At 42.1% G+C, this 17,056-nt stretch overlaps 1 protein-coding gene across 1 annotated transcript in view; it reads left to right on the top strand.

The window, feature by feature from the left end:
- The first annotated feature begins 404 nt into the window (after nt 1–404).
- Nucleotides 405–17,056, top strand: part of LGI2 (leucine rich repeat LGI family member 2) — a 31,112-nt gene continuing 14,460 nt past the window's right edge. Inside the window, exons 1-6 of the mRNA XM_019552720.1 lie at nt 405–869; nt 1,871–1,942; nt 6,627–6,698; nt 11,404–11,475; nt 12,143–12,214; nt 13,889–14,058. Coding sequence (XP_019408265.1) covers nt 673–869; nt 1,871–1,942; nt 6,627–6,698; nt 11,404–11,475; nt 12,143–12,214; nt 13,889–14,058 — 655 coding nt within the window. The 5' untranslated portion in view covers nt 405–672. The remainder of the gene's footprint in view (nt 870–1,870; nt 1,943–6,626; nt 6,699–11,403; nt 11,476–12,142; nt 12,215–13,888; nt 14,059–17,056) is intronic.

Below are 17,056 nucleotides of genomic sequence, written 5' to 3'. Positions count from 1 at the left end.
AAGAATTGAGGGAATCACTGAAAAGTGTCTAAGGTTTGCCAGTGGCATTAGTGCTGTTTCCGTTAAGGCTGGGATTTGGTGGGTCATTTTCATGATTAAGTAGATCACTTCATCCTATCCTTGCACACAGGAGCTAACATGCTGCTTGAAAACATGTCTGTTTGTGCAGCCTGGAGTCCCCCTCTTGTCCCAAGTCAGTGGGAGCAGCAGGGGGATGCACTGCACCGCTGTAGCATACAGAACAAACATTTGGTCCTAGTTGCGTGTATGGCATATATATCCCCCAAGGTCACCTAGTCTCCTCCTCCCCCAGCTCCAGCATTCAAGGAGAAGCCAAGGGATGGAGGATGGGAAAGTGAAACAGAGTCCTTTGAGCCCCGGTTACTTGGGGGATTATTTTTAAACTCTCCCTCGCAATGGAGCCTTTGATAAATTATTCATTGGACAGAAAAGGCTGCAGCTGAAGTGCTGATGTCAGGAGGAAGGAGCTTAGTGCAGCAGCCCCGGTGCTGCTGCTGCTGCTGCTTCTGCTGCAGAGACATTCAGCCTGAGCATAAGAGTGCAGCATGCTGCCTGGCTCCTGCTCCTGTTCCACAGTAGCAGCAGTAGCAGTGCGTGGGCCAAGGGTGCAGGGCCAAAAAGGGACCACGAGGAAGAGGAGGAGGGAACAGTATGGCTCTCCTACGAGGCAGTGGCTGCAGTGGTGGTTCCCTCTGGCTCCTGGTTCTGGCGGCAGCATGCCTACTGCAGCGTGCCCAGGTGAAGAAACCAGTCCGATGCCCTGGCACATGCAGCTGCACCAAAGAATCCATTATTTGTGTGGGATCCCCTGGTGTGCCACGAATCGTTCCCAGCGACATCAGCTCCTTGTAAGTTAAATCTTAATACACCAGAGCTCTCTTGAGCAGCAGGCTTGCAGGGGGTCCCCACCTTCCTTCTTTGTGCTTTGTGTTTCTTTTGCTTAAGTTGGGGGTTTAGCTTCCCAGCTGGCTCCGTGACAGATGTCCATACCCCAGTAATGGGCAGTGTAATTAGTGTGTGGCAGTGTTTTCCATTGCTGAAGTATTGCACTGCCAGGCAGCTGCAAAGGAGTTTGATTTTTTTTTTAAATCTGAAAGAGCTTTAATCAATGAGAATCCTTGATTATCCTGTTTTACAGCAGTTAGGCAAAGGAATGAAAATGTATGTGTGTCTGTCCGTACATACCATGGTGTCAATCTGAAATACCTAGGGAGATGGCAAGTGGCCATATTAAAGTGCTGTAGAATTAGAGAAAGATTTACTCCCTGGTAATTAGTTTATCTGGCATTCCTACATTGGGAGAAAAGGCTGCACAGACTTCTGGAACTTGACTGAGAGTTCGTTGCATTTCTAATGCGAGTGAAACTGGAAATGGAGTTTTTAACTCATGCTACTTTTAAATCTCATGAGTCTTTAAGTTCCAGTCTCGGTTAATCCTTTTTAACACATATACTCATTTTCTTTTCTCATGTGCTTTCCTCATCCTCCTTTTTTCTCCTTTCATTCTTGTCTGTAAAAATCCAAAAACACAAGTGGCAGATAAAGCAACCCTCCCCTTCCCCCCAGTCTTTTTCTGGAGGGAGGTTGCCAAGGGGCAGAAAGTACATGTTATTAAAGATTGATGGAGGATACGGTGAGAAGGGCTACAGTGTCAAAGTGTAGCATAGGAAAGCAGGAGCAGGAACAGGATTAGACATGCTGTAAACATGACAATTGGTTAATTTTATTGGACTTTCATAAAAAGAGGGTGGGCCAACCAATGGGAGAGAGTACTGGATATTGGCTAACAGAAGAGATGATGAGAATTAGTTTTGTATAATTGTTGGATTTTCCTACTTTATTCTGTTAGGAGCCTGGTGAATGGAACCTTTTCTGAAATCAAGGACAGAATGTTTTCTCATCTGCCTTCTCTGCAGCTCCTGTAAGTATTGCACTTCTGAACAAAACACATCTCTAGCTAACATGGTAACCTATATCCTCTCCATTAACTTCAGGGATGTTACAGTGCACCAGGGCTGAATTTGCCATAGGTGTTAATTTACTGATGTTTTAAATTCTTTGTAGTTAAAAATCCATAGTGAAAAGGTCAGCCTCTTGAAAGCTCTGATCAAGCATAGTGGCCTCTTAACCTGGCAGGGGAAATACCATGTATCTGTGTCCAAGAAGGCAGTTTTCCTGAACTGCTTCGTAGAAGAACTGCTCTTCTAGTGTGGTTCAGTACCCGCCAAGGTGTAGTGGCTTTGAGCCCACTTTATGGAAATGAGAGTCTCCTCCCTTGCTTGCAACCTCCAAAGGCCTTAGGGCCTTAGGCAAGCAAAACTCAGGGGCATCCGAATCCCAAGGCTTGGGCCTGCAAGTAGGATGCCTGCCAAAGGTTTTGGAAACATCTGAAGCCCCAGGTGCAGGTGAAGGATGTTTGCCGGTATTAGGGCCACTTATGGTCCTGGAATCTTGGCTTTGAAATTAGTTTTGGCTAATTTGGCCTTGGACACAAATTATATTTAAAAAAAAAATAGTAAAAAGGTTTAGGGCATCAGCCCCTCTTGGAGTCGCATGATCAGTGGGACTCCAGCACTGTGTTCCTCCTATGCTAACGAATCTGTCATTAACATGGTGAGATTTATTGGTAGCAGGGGGTGACTTAAGTGCACATGGAAGGAGAACAGATCATTGGAGTCCAGATCATCTATATGCATTGGAGAGGGGAATTTGTAGGTCCAAATTCCACCGAAGTGCTGACTGTTTTGTGGGAAGGGTGGTCTCCCTAAGGGCTGGGAAGTGTAGCTTCCTGTGTTACCTCATGCAAGTCACTCAGGGAATGTCTCCACTGGGATTGGGAGTCCGTTTGTAGTACAACTAGACATACTCCAGCTATCTTCAGTGTAGCTGGCTTGAATGGTGATAGAAGTGAAGTGGACAAGCCCAGTGGGGACCTGTAGTGCTCACTCAGTTGGCTAGTCAACACTGACATGCAGGCCACCGTGCTTTTCACCTGGTTCACTCCGGTATGCCTGTGCTGTAGCCATACTTCCTGCCAGCAGTGCAGATATGCTCTCTGTACCTCAGTGCCCCATCTCAGTGAAAATAAACAAACAAATAAATAAATTCTTTATCCCAGTCACAGAGAGGTATAATAGGGTAAATATGTTAGGACAGGGGTTTTCAACCTTTTTGGGTCAGTGTACCCTCGGCTGCTGGTTGAGAAGGAAGGAGTCCCTCAGCAATCAGTGACCTGGGAGGGAGGAGAGGGGAGGTGTCCCCAATGCATACCCCTGGTTGAAATGCATACCCCTGCTTGAAAACCCCTATGTTAGGAGACTGTAAGTCACTATAGGAATGGAAGCGAAAAACCCACCATAAATAGATCAGTTGAAACTGTAGTTACCTGTGGGTATATGCTCACCAACTAGTTACCTCTTGATAAATTGTGTAGGATGGGGACTATTAGGTGCTCTGTGGTATTTGCCACAGGCATGCTTTTATAGTTTCACAGTTTCATAGTCGATAGGGTTGGAAGGGACCCGAGCAGATCATCAAGTCTGACCCCCTGTCATGACAGGAAAGAGTACTGGGGTCAAACGACCCCAGCAAGGTGTTCATCTAACCTCCTCTTAAAGACCCCCAGGGTAGAGGCCAGCACCACTTCTCTTGGAAGTTGGTTCCAGATCCTAGCTGCCCTGACCGTGAAGTAGCGTTTCCTGGTGTCTAGTCCGAATCTCCCCTCTGCCAGCTTGTGACCGTTATTTCTAGTCACTCCTGGTAGTGCTCAGGGGAACGGGGACTCCCCCAATGCCTGCTGGTCCCCTCTGACTAGTTTGTAAAAGGCCACTAGATCCTCCCTCAGCCTTCTCTTGTGGAGGCTGAACAGGTTCAGGTCCCATAGCCTCTCCTCATAGGGCCTGCCCTGCTGCCCCCTGATCATGTGAGTGGCCCTCCTCTGGACCCTCTCCATGTTGTCCACATCCCTCCTGAAGTGTGGCGCCCAGAACTGGACACAGTACTCCAGCTGCGGCCTGACCAGTGCCGCATAGAGGGGGAGGATCACCTCCTTGGACCTGCTCGAGATGCATCTGTGGATGCATGACAAGGTGTGGTTGGCCTTCCTGACTGCATCCCCACACTGCCGGCCCATGTTCATTTTGGCATCAATGATGACTCCAAGATCCTTTTCTGCCTCTGTACTGATGAGAAAGGAGTTCCCCAGCCTGTAGGTATGGTGCTGGTTCTTTCTCCCCAGGATAAATAACTGCTTCTTCTCTCTGAGTACTTGTCCATATATATTCCACTGCTGGGGACTCACAGTCAGTGACCTAGATCACAGAAGGTGGATGCTAGGGTTTTATCTCAATAAAGATGAGCCTCTTGAATTTATTTTGGCATATCAGTATATGAACACAAGCACTGCCCTGCATCTCTCTGGTATTAAAACATTTATCAGATGAGGTACAGAAACTGCTGCCCCCTGATCAAGCGATGGTATCTTATTGTGGAGCAGCTACCCTTCTGCCTTGTGGTAACTAGTCTGTGTGCCCATGCTTTCCAGTGGCACCATGTAAAGAGGAGGTAACAGGTCTCTGTTAAGTCTCCTTTCTTTTTTGGATAAACACAACTGTGTCAGATGCCTTTATGCCCCCCAATGCTTCTGCCTTCTTTCTAGCAGCGCAATAGAGAGAGCTCTAGAGAGTGGAAGAAAGAAATGAGGAATGAGGACCATGGTACCATGGAGTAAAGTCCATGTGGTACCATGCAGTACAGTCAGGAAAGGGAGAATATGGAGCAGTTTGACAGGAACTTTGACTTATATTAATGGCTTCTAAATGCCTTGAATTAGAAAACATGGTAACTAACCAGTTACTACCCTCTAAAATAGCACTGGTTTTGTCTGTGCTGAGAGAAGTGGTGCAGGCAAGTGTAAACAAGTTTAACATTGTATAAGGTGACATGTTTTCTAACATACAGCATTTTTCTGCTATAGACGGGTCAAAGGCAGGAGAAGGCAAAGCTGCTGGCTTCCTCCCTTTATTAAGAGTGTAGAGCAGAGCTAAGGTCAGTGCATGCTCACCAGGTGCCTTATCAGACATCTTGGGGCAAAGAAAATTTGATCATAAGCTCAGCACAGTGCCTAGTTCCTTACACTTCAAGAACAACCTGAGGAGCTCACACATGGAAAGATGAGACAAGGGGAGGGAGGACCTGGTCTGCCTGTCATTTCGAGGAGCTGGCAAGTTATGGGTCTGTACCCTGTTGAAGGCCAACGTGTGAAAGGAAGAGATGTCTATGACCCAGGGTCCAAAGTGGAGGGAAAATAGGAGCTTTGACAGCTGGAACAGCTGCTTCTTATTAGGAGGGAGAGAAGAGGCAGGGAGTCAGAGTAGAGCGGGGAACCCATTTATTTTCAGTGCTGGGATTGCCAGCAGCAATCGGGTAGGTATGACAGACTATCTACATGGGGAGAAGGAAGTGCTGTGGCTTGGTTAGCTGGCTGATTTTACTGGGGAGATGAGAATTGGCAAGGGCATTTCACTGCAATCCCCAGCCACTTTTCTTGGCCTTGTGACAATTTTTTTCTGACTGTATACTGTAATTGTGAGAAACTAAGTAATACAGGAGACATAGCTTAAATTATTAACTGAATATTTGTAGTCTTTGGTATTGTATCTCATGTGGTGGGAATCAAGCTAAAATAGAAATAGAAGGATTTATTTTTAATTGCAATTTGAATCTTTCTCAGATTTCTCTGGGATAATTTAAAGAGTATTTGTCTAGAATTAACATAATAGCCCAGGATCATAGGGAAAGTTTGCATTTCATGTTCATTAGCTTTCCAAATTAATTTTAGTAAAATGCCCAAAACAGTACAAAGGGAAGATTAATAAGTGGTTATAATAAGTGATTAATGCAGACATATTCACTTAGAGCTGAGAGCCCTGGTGAGCTTTTGGAATTGTTATGTCCTTTGAGTGGGGTTTCCTGTTCATTCGATCAATGGAATAAAAAAGAGAATATTTTTGATTGGATACTTCCTTGCGTGTGATTTGTAAGCATAACAGGGCAGATTCTTCATCCCAAAGCTCAGACACATTGGAAAAGGGATTTTGCTGGCAACTGGTTTTACCTTTCTGCTCCCCAACTTCTCACAGCACAAGTTAGAAGGGCTCCCATGCATCACTAACTCAACCTAAGGTTCCTGAGGGAGCCTGCGTAGTGTGTGACAGAGCCAACACCATCAGATTTGTGCTGGGAGTCTCTCTCTCTCCACACAGTTGGAAATCTCCACTGATTATCTCTGGCCCCTTCAGAACAACTTTGCATAACTATATGGCATGAAGTAGCTTTATAAAACCAGAAGATCTAGGTCTAGGTTCATTCAACCAAGGCGGATGATACATGTAGCATCTTTTTGAAAGAGTAGGAAACATTAAATGGGGTCATTATATTTCTTTTTTTTTTACAGGACACTCCATAATATTTTATGCGTGCTTCACTGACGGGACAATCTGGATCTGAGTCAGTAAGATTAGTCTGGTCACGGTCAATAAACAGAACTGGCATTATCCTGTGTGCCAGGTTTTAATAGCTTTCCTAATATCTCTCTCCATTTTCAGCTTGCTGAACTCTAACTCCTTTACCGTCATACGAGATGATGCCTTTGCTGGTCTTTTCCATCTAGAATACCTGTGAGTTCTATATTTTATGTATTCACTAGTGTTTTATGAATCAAATGGTTCAATGAGTTGCCAAGACTCTCCTGCCTTGGAGAAACAGTCTTTACTGTGATTATTAGGGGCAAGGAGAATGGAGGGATTGATGTCCCATTTCCTGGGCAAAAGTCTTGTACAGCTGCCTACAATTTTTTTCCAGTGGTTTCAGAGTATATGTGAAATGTATTTGAATGTGGCGAGACTCTGAAAAAACACAGTGCACTGAAATGGTGCTGCTGAGCAAGAACTGGTGCTAGATTTGCAGGCCAGCTCAGTTTGTGTTGAGTTTTGGAGACTCAATAAATGCTTCATTATTTGCTGATAACACCTAGCAGGTGAAGCACAGCATGCCAGGGTGACTGCCCACACTGGCCACAGTATCCTCTGTCATCCAGAGCTGGGTTTTTTTCATTCATTCTTCATTACTTTCTGTTTAGTACCCCTGTACTCTATCCATTCATAGCATCTGACAAAGTAGGGTGCTGTTACCTAAGAAAGTGTATACCTTTCTGAATGAGTTAGTCACTAAGGTGGCACCCTGCCCTGCCCTCTTAACATAGTTTACTTCTTCCCTTTATTTCTGACTTATTTGTCCTTGCTTATCTCCAATGTACCCATATGCCCTTCTTTCTCTTTATATTAATGCTGTTACCAAATTCTTCTCAATTCATATTCAAAGGAATTTTTCAAGTTTCATCGGCTTTCTTATCGGAAATCAGCAGACCACATTCTGGATAAAAGATATACCTCTTCAGTTATTTTTAAGAGCTGAATGACAACCTTTCTCTGGTATAGATTCTTACCATTATATTCCTGCCTAAAGAAAGAAGTAGTGTTACAAGCACTAAACCTTGCTAGTATCTTTGCAACTCTGAAGGCAATTGATGATACCAGTTTGGAAAGAACTAATACTTTGTCATAGAGAACCAGTCAGCCTTAAAATTAACAGAGTAGGAATTTAGTACATTATATAGTAAACAGCATATGCTACAATCCATGATTGTGCTGCCCTGGACTTTTCAGTGATGACAAGGGCTGTCTGCACATTCATCAGTGCTGCAGGTAAAATGTAAAATACTTGGGAAAGGAAAGAGCTTGAAAAGCTTCACATCTTAGCATGGTGCAGATTGCTTTAAATATGCAAAAGGTGCTCATGAGGAATCCAAGGTACAGCTCATGTTTTTAGTGATAGACACAGAGATATGCAGGGATAACTGTAGTCAGGTCTACTTTTAAAAGAAAAAGACTTGGTCTCTTAATCCAGTGGTTTTCATCCTGTGGGCTGCAGACCCCCGGGGGTCTACAAGCTCTGCCTAATGGGTCCACATAGGATGACTATAATCAATGAAAAGTATGTGAATACCCACACACACAATGCAAAGGGGTCCACATATCCATCTGAAATTTCCAAAGGGGTCTGTACCTCCATTTGAATTTTTTTTAGGGGTCTGCAAATCAAAAAGGCTGAAAACCACTGTCTTAGTCCATTGATAAAAGGCAGCATTTTGGTCCACAGTTGATTACTAGAAACCAAGAAACAGAGATAAGTTCTGTAAGACCCCAAATCTGCCCCAGCGAGCAACTGCCAGGCAGCTGAGGCTGTGGTCATTGTCTCTGCCAATTCCTCAGAATGTTTCTTCCTACCAAGAAACCTCACCTCCACCTTATGTGAATTGAATCTACACACCTATATGTCCTCCATTAAGCATAATTATTACTACAGTAATTTAGTTTCTCTCAGATATCAATAACCAAGCCACAATACAGAATAAGGAAACCCTGTGACAAATGGGAAAGAAATAGTTTCTCTGTGTACAAAAGAAGAGATTAAGGAGGAGGACAACAAAAGCAGATGGCCAAAATAGCTCTAGAGCGCCTCTGGTACAAACAGTGTGCACATAAATATTTCTAAAATAACTGAAATATTAATCTATGGATTAATATTTAGTGTTTATAATATTAATGTGCTCCAAAAAAAGACTAGATTACATATTTTCAGTCATTACTGAGTAGCATTGATAGGTGCATCCCTACTGAAAAATTACTTCAAGACAGGATTCAGTGATTAGGTTTCTCCCTTAAGTAGGCAGCAGGCACAGCAGGTACCATCTGGCCACATAGAGAAGGGCAGGAAGTAGGCACTAGGCAGGCCCCATCATAGCTCCTCAAGGGATAGAGCTTGTCCTGGTCCCATGGAGAGGGAAGGGGATGTGACCTTGCTCCAGCAGAGGGGAGGGTGTGGGGGGTCAGGTCTCAACCTGGGCCCACAGGGAGGGAAGGGGGCATAGCCCAGCCCCAGTGGGTGGGAAGGAGTATAGACAAGCTCATTGGGGAATGGAGGCATGGCCAGAATCCAGCCAGCCCAAAGAGAGGGAGGGAGGCATGACCCAGCCCTGCAGACAGGGGGGCATGGCCAGGCCCCAAACTGGCCCCCCAGAGAGGGAAGGAGGTGTGTCCCAGCCTCAACCCAGAAGTGAGGGAAGTGTGGCCCAGCCCTACAGGGGAATGGGTTGCAGCCTGGCCCAGCCCAGCCCAGCTCATGCTGCTTGGGGCTTGGGGTCTGGGAATTTGGCAGTGGGGAGAGGGGAAATAATAATGGTCACTGCTTCTCCACTGCCAGATTTCCTGATCCATGCATGGGGAGCTCCACTGGCCAGATATGATAGGTTTATGAGCCTCATTTGGCCCGTGAACTGGAGGTTGAGCACCCCTGAACTAGTTGACTCAAAGAGATGTTAGATAAGCTTTTGGGCACAACTAAATGTGCTGCTTGAGGTCAAACTTGAGGAAGGGCATTTTGTACCTGAAAATCTGTTTAACATCTCTCCCAAACACAATATAACCTCATTATAATAAGCCCTGTCTATAATAAACTCCCACTTCTAGCAATTTCAAGAGCAATTCAGTACTATGATGCAGAAAATTGGCTAACCCTATTATAGAAAATACCCATTTTTAATGAACTTCTCTCCTAGTATCATGGGGATTTGTTATAATGACATGCTGTATCTAGTTGATCCAGTAAAATATATTACCATGCAAATCCTGCTGTTTTCACATGGGCAGAATGTTTTCCTGTGCCCTGGCTATATAATGGGTTTCCCATCATTAAGACACAGACTACTACAGTGATGGGCACCGTATGAGAACCTAAACAGATGATGAAAAGGCAAGAACAATTAGATTAATTCCAGGCAAGTGAGTTTGGTGTGTAAGCTCAAACCCAACATTATTTCTATAACACTTCTTTTACTCCAATTGTGTGGTCTTAGAGGAACAGGGTGCAATTTCCCAGGTTACTGTTAGTGATGACCACATCACTAATTTTAAGGACCTTGGATCAGATGTTAAAATGTTGTAGGTTGGTTAATCTTAATTGTTCTCACTGTTTTTGTATCCCTTTCCAATTCCTTACCTGCGCTGCTGTTTCCTCTGTTCGTCTTGTTCTTAAGTCTCTCTTACCCAGGGGAATTTACTTGACATTAAGTTAAGTTGCTGACTGTTGAAAATACCTGCACTAAGACAGCAGAATTGTTAGTATGTATTTAAATAGTAAGATAGTGCATATTCTGTATTTTGCGTCTTGAAAGTTGATTAAGCTAACAGATACTCATGCCATGTGGGAGCATTTTACTATGCAATACCTTGACTGACCTCCATTTGCCATCCTGCACTGCTCTGCACCCCATCAGGGTTGACTGGACTTTTTTCCTGTGTGCTCTCTTGGATCATGGTGAACAAATGTCACCTCCTTTTTTTAAATGCTGGTGTGCAACCAGCTGTACATTCCTGGATTCAGCACCTACCTAGCTGTATTACACTACAGTACTGTGCTATGGCTTGTGTACCTGCTGCATAGGGAATGGATCTCCTGGCCCTCTGGGGAGAATTGAAGTCCTTGAGATGAAATATTGTAATAAAAACTACTGGGATGGCAAGCAATGCTGAATAAAAGGCAAGGTTCTCAGATCTATCTGCTCATAAGAATGCAAAGACTAATAACTGATGATATCTGGAGAAATACAGCAGGTACTACTGACATGGCTTCAGAGTAACATCTAATATATAGCTGTTAGTGTGTCTCAGGTTTGTGTGAACTTCTCTGGGTAGACAAGTCATTAGACCATAACTACTCTGGGCAGAAGATCTGCCTCCACATGTTCTGTGAAGCACCATATGCATTTAAAAAGCCATGAAAATAAAAATTACATGAACTTATGAGACAAAAACTGGACTTCATACTAATGTTCACTTCAGAAGATTCTAACACCCCTGCCTATCTTTCCTTACAATACTTGAGTTCCCAAATGACACTGCAAAGGGCCATGGAGACCATTCTCTTCTTGGCTTTCTGTAGCCAACAGGCTCCAGATGTGATGGTTAGCTATTTAGGAAACGCTGAATAAGTGTGTGCTTATTGCCTGTGATCTTTTTTTCTTCTTCTTCTTCCACTTCTTTCACTTGCATTCTCTCTCTCATTTTATCTAATACCTGTTTTCTTGCTTGCAGTTTGTTCATAAGGGGGGAAAAGGGGGAATGTGAGTAGCTAGCCTGAGATTTCTCCTGCTTCAGGCACAAAAGAATCCATGAAAGCACCTATGAGGTTAGGAAGCTCCAGGTTAAAACAATAGTAATATTGTTAATTTTAGGTATTCCAAAAAAATCTTTATTTTCTATATAGATTTATTGAAGGAAACAAAATAGAAACCATTTCAAGAAATGCATTCCGTGGCCTTCGTGATCTGACTCATCTGTAAGTCGTTTAACACTTATTACAAATCATTTATACTTGAATAAAGCTGGGTATTCCAAGACTTGTGCTTAAGGCACGTCTGTAATTGCTTTTACTGTTAATGTTGAGAGTCCAAATGTTTTTGAAGATAACTGGTTTTCATGCTGCGTAAGACATTTCCATCTTAATCTCTGTATGTCAACTAACTTGGACCATTAACAAATGTGAATAGCAATACATGTCCTTTACAAATGATCACTGTTCTGGTAGTGCTACAGAATTTTAACCTGTCTTACACACATGCTCAAATCACTTAGGACCTGACCATGCAATCTTTGCTCACTAAAAGAGTTCTCATTAACACATTAGATATTACGTATTAGAGAAGGATTAACATTCAATTTCTTCTCAGCAATTTACTACTTGTTTGCTTCATTGTTTCATTCCACCTTGGTGGTGATGGAAATAGTTTGGCTTATTTCTCTTTTGTTTCTAGTAAGCTTCAATTTGTGTCCTTGGGCAATAACAAAGTTTCACAAACCACAGCATGCTGAGTACTTAACTCATTCTTGATTCTAGCAGTTACCATCAGTGCTCGGCTTGTCAAATCATTAGCTTTATTTATGTGATATTAGATTGGGTAGGAGTCAAGATGATAATTAGGTTGAGTTCTAACTTTCTTTTCTAGTTCTTTGGCCAACAACCAACTTAAAGCTCTGCCCAGGGATGTCTTCAGTGACTTAGATTCTCTGATTGAACTGTAAGTAATTAAAATCTTTATATTGGCTTTCTATTGTTATGAGACTTTTAATCTGGCTTTAAATTTCATTTTTTTAGTAGCTAAAATATTCATATTAAAAAGAAATGCATATTGTGTCACATTAGATTTTCACATTTTAATATTGTTGGCCCTACAGAATCTTATAAATTAGACTTTATGAATTATTTTGCACAATAATGCCGGGACCTGCATTATTGCATCTTATTTTCTGGTTCTGATGTAAATTTTAAAGTAAAAGGGGCACCATCAACTTTATAATTATACTTTGTCTGAACTTTTTTTTAATTAGTATTACCTAAGGCTCCCCTGAAATTATGATTGTTGAAAGAGATTAGAGAGAAACAGTTTTTTCCCCTTCATGTATTTTGCTTAGTTAGGGTGCATCCAGATGAGCACACATGTGCAAGGGTCTGCATTTCCCATGGCACAAATAGCAGTGTCTCATATTTGTGCTGTTGCTTTCTGCCCCCAGTATGCCCTATACACACACTCTGGCATACAGCAAATTGTGCTAGGTGGGGTAGGGGAGGTTGGTGCTGACCCCAGCAGCCTTACCTGGGTCCTGGGGGCCTCCTGGGGCAGCAGCAGCACTAATCTGGCCACATGGAGCCTAGCCAGAAGTCAAAACATAGCTCCAGATGGCCAAGGTCCATTTCTGGTGGAGCACACTACTGCCATGTGTGCCATGCCACTTTTTTTGCAGGTTTTTTTTTTATACCAGGATTTCCTGGTGTCAAATTTTGGCGCTGCACTGCAAATTAGCAGTGTGGCAAACAGGTGCATGTGTGCTGCATGTAGCTGGCGGCAACTCAAACAGTTGGGAGGAACTGCAAACTGCATGCTCGCACTCATCTGGACGTGACCTTAGTGTCAATATTTTTTTTCAGTATACTCAGTCAGTTCAGTTTCCCTTATTGTTTGCTTATATATTCATATAGTAACAAGGGAAAGCGAAATATGTTAAAGAACAGGAAAGTCTAGTTATAAAAATCATCAGCTGGCTCCAGGGCAGGAGACATACCTGAGACAGCAGAGATCTCATTTTTTGGAATGAACCAGACATTGCATGTATGGTGAAACTTTACCAATCTAAACATGCTGTTCTGCTTCAAATGCTTGTGGAATTAGTTTCTCTCTTTTCTGTATTAACCTACCCTAGAAGCTTTACTGATAAGACTACTACTGCCAACCACTACTACTACTGCTCTGGAAGACTATAATAAAGTAAAGGAATTTACAAATTTCAGTAGGACTCAAAGGTAATGGACAGCAGCCTTGCAGTAGACAACCACATTGTGAGGATTTACTACATCGTAGTTCCAGTCCTCCTAACAGGGCGGGGGGCTGGAATTGATGATCTTCCGAGGTCCCTTCCAGCCCTACTGTCTATGTCTATGCCTGTGAGTGACTTTACACATGGATAGTCCATTTAATTAATACATAGGTCAGTTTTAGGATTGGCGCCCAAATTTGCTGTAAGCAACACTTGACAGAGGTGTGAAGAACAATACAATCAGAAAGATAGATAGAAGATCCTTCCCATTTTTTTCAGAATCAATTCAAAACAATTAAATATCAAGGTGCTAACAATTCTGCAGTTTTCCTATTACTACCAATCATTTCAAATATGTTTATTTCTGTGTGTCTTTTTAGAGATTTAAGGGGAAATAAATTTGAGTGTGACTGCAAAGCCAAGTGGTTGTTTTTGTGGTTAAAGATGACAAATTCCACTGTTTCTGATGTCCTGTGTATTGGTCCAGCAGACTATCAGGATAAGAAGTTAAATGATGTCACAAGTTTTGATTATGAATGCACCACTACAGGTATTCAGAATGTATATTTTTAAGCACACTACATGTGATTAAAGATTAGAAATTTAGATTAACCCCATATTACTGTGCAAGCATGATTTGGGGGAGGGAGGAAAGGGTTATATATAAAGCACTTCAAAATAAATGGACAAGCCTTAAAATTGAGAACGTTACATTTAAAGATCACAATAAGTCAATGAGGGTTTTTGTTTGGATTTAGCAATAAAAAGGACAAGAAATTTGAGTTTTCAAATTCTATATGGCTTTATTATGACTCACTTTGTGACTCAACGTTCATCACAGAATTTTTGCTATTGTCTGGAATAAGGCCATATATCTATGTCAGAAGAGCTTCCTGAAATCTATCTAATTTTCACAGAAAGCCAATGAACAGAAGACTAAAGTATCTGTTATCTTCATTCAATAGGCCATGGCTTAGTAGTATAACAAATATGTGTCAGCACTATTTCCAGTACTTAATTATTCAGCTCCATAAGAATGGAGAGAAATATTGGATAATACTAGTGCATGGCTTAGCATTTTGGCTTTTATTTTAGATAGCAAATGCCATCAATAGAAAGTGGAGAGAAACTTGCATGAAGTTTGTCTGAGTACTGCAGTCTAAACAAATTATCTATATATTATATTATTAAAATCATCTGCTACTAATGTTAGGTTATTCTTGTATGCAATGAAAACAGACTCCCAGTCTCTATGGTGCACTCTTATTAGCATTATTTGAGTTCTCATCTCCACAAAACCAAACTGTTATATGTGTGCTAGAGCGCTTAAATTTTTGTTTAAAAGACAATATACCTGTTTATTACCAGAATTGTAAAGGCTTGAAATATAAGCCAGGCACAACATATAAAAAGGAAAAAGAATGAACTCTAAATCAAAACTCCAAGATACAGCAGAAGCAGCATATGTGGAAAATGATAATGCCTTATATAGGCAAAACAATGTCAAAAACGGAAGAGATTTACATGGCTGTGAACTGTACAAAACCCATCAACCTGCAATGCTTCCTTATTAGGGATAAATATGACCTCATACACCCTGGAGTTTACATTAGAAACATGTTGTTCTGTCTCAGATGTTTGTGGAAGTAGCCTCTATATTTTCTGTATTAGCATACCCTAGAAACTTTACTGACAAGCTACTACTGTAATCAGAGAAACACTGGAACTATGTAGTACATAGACACTATATAGTCTATATATAGTATGGAGCACTGTCAGACCTCAAGCCATTTCACTGCTAGTTGATATGATCAAAGAACAAGCATATCATCTCACCAATGTGGGCTTCATAAACAATATGCTTGTCACAAACCCATCCATGGGGGATCCCCAGGGCCCTCAAATTTCTTCTTACTGAGCTGCCATTTGCTTCAAGGAAGAGACTGAGGTTGTCCTAATACATCTCCATATCCTTAATATCCCTGCACCTCAGTTCCTATATCTTTAACATGGGCTCTGCAGCTGCAATAAGGGACCTCTGCTGGCCTCAAGTGGCCCCAACTTTTAGGGTATGAGAGAAAAAAAATATAGGTCCCCCTCTCTATGGAGAAGGTTAGCCTGGAATATAACTTGCCCAGAAGTTACTCTTTCCACAGGCAAGAAAGTGTTTTATTATAAAACATGAAGCATAAGAAACCAGTAACCATATGTTACAAGCAGAAATTTATGAGTAAACAGAGAGATTTATGAGTAAACAAGTAAAAGAAAATACATTGACCTGTTCTTACCCTACACCTTAAATCCAAAGATGCAGTCCTTAGCCAGCTTTAAGAGTCTAATTGCAATCTGTGGCTTTGATCCTTTCCATCAGGGCCTCCTGCATTCCCCTCTCAGTTTGTCTTACCTAGCCTCCTGGGCTGGGGGACTCTGCCTCTCCTTTGTACCTGGCAAGACTAAAAACCAAGCCATATTTTTTAGCATGGATTAAGCACCTTTGCCAGTATGGTTATTAACATATATCACCCTGTCATTTCTAGGTGGCTCACACTATGCCAGAGGTATAGGTTTTAGCCATGTTGGTCTAAGGATATAGGCAGACAAGGTTTCATAGTTTCATAGTTGTTAGGGTCAGGAGAGACCTGAACAGATCATCTAGCCTGACCCCCTGCCACAGGCAGGTATGAATGCTGGGTTCACAAGACCCCAGACAGGTGATCATCCAATCTCCTCTTGAATTTGCCCAAGGTAGGGGCGAGGACTACTTCCCTGGGAAGTTGGTTCCAGATTTTGGCCACCCTAACTGTAAAATATTGCCTTCTGATCTCTAACCTAAACTGATCCAGCTAGGCGTTAGGCTTCTTAAAATGTAAATATATCATTGTCTGGCCAGACCCAGGCTTCTGGGCCTCTTAGCACCATATGACCAAAACACAAACCAGGTCAAATTCTAATTCTCAGCCACTGACTCTTCTAAGTGTGAACCATGAGGGGTTCAAAGTAATCACTGCCTTACTAACACAACCTAAGCTGAAATATAAAGATACATCAGAATTGCATTATAGAAAATCCTATAACATATAGAGATAGGAGAACACAGCTTCACACTAGCAACAAAATGAGATAAGTAAGTCTAATATAGGAGAATATCCATGGATGCCGTACTGTGAACCACTTAATTTTGTCTTGGGTTAACTCCATGACAATGCTTTAATTTTTAATAACAGTACAAGTGCAAAATGCTGAAGAGGCAGAGCTGTGGTGGAGGGCCTTAACACGTGTTTGGCAAGGTACAGTTTTTATCCCAGTAATGGGAGATAAATCTGTTTCTTCAGGGAGTGTGCTGTCTCTGAGACAGCCTCCTGCTTTGAGTGCAGAGCCAAATGCTGGTACTTTTTTGAGTTTTCCTCCTGGCTCCACTATTTTCTGTGTGTGGCATCAGACAGGTCACTTCACAGATAGGGAATGTAATGATAGAAAAGTTAACTTGGAATGAATGTACCCACACTTGTTCTTTGAGGATTAACTAATTTGCTAACTAATGTGATAAA

This window comes from Crocodylus porosus, unplaced genomic scaffold (genome assembly GCF_001723895.1).
Source record: "Crocodylus porosus isolate Cpor-Errol unplaced genomic scaffold, CroPor_comp1, whole genome shotgun sequence".
Taxonomy (NCBI): Eukaryota; Metazoa; Chordata; order Crocodylia; family Crocodylidae; genus Crocodylus; species Crocodylus porosus.
The sequence above is the reverse complement of the archived record's forward strand: the minus strand, read 5'-3'. Positions and strand labels throughout refer to the sequence as shown.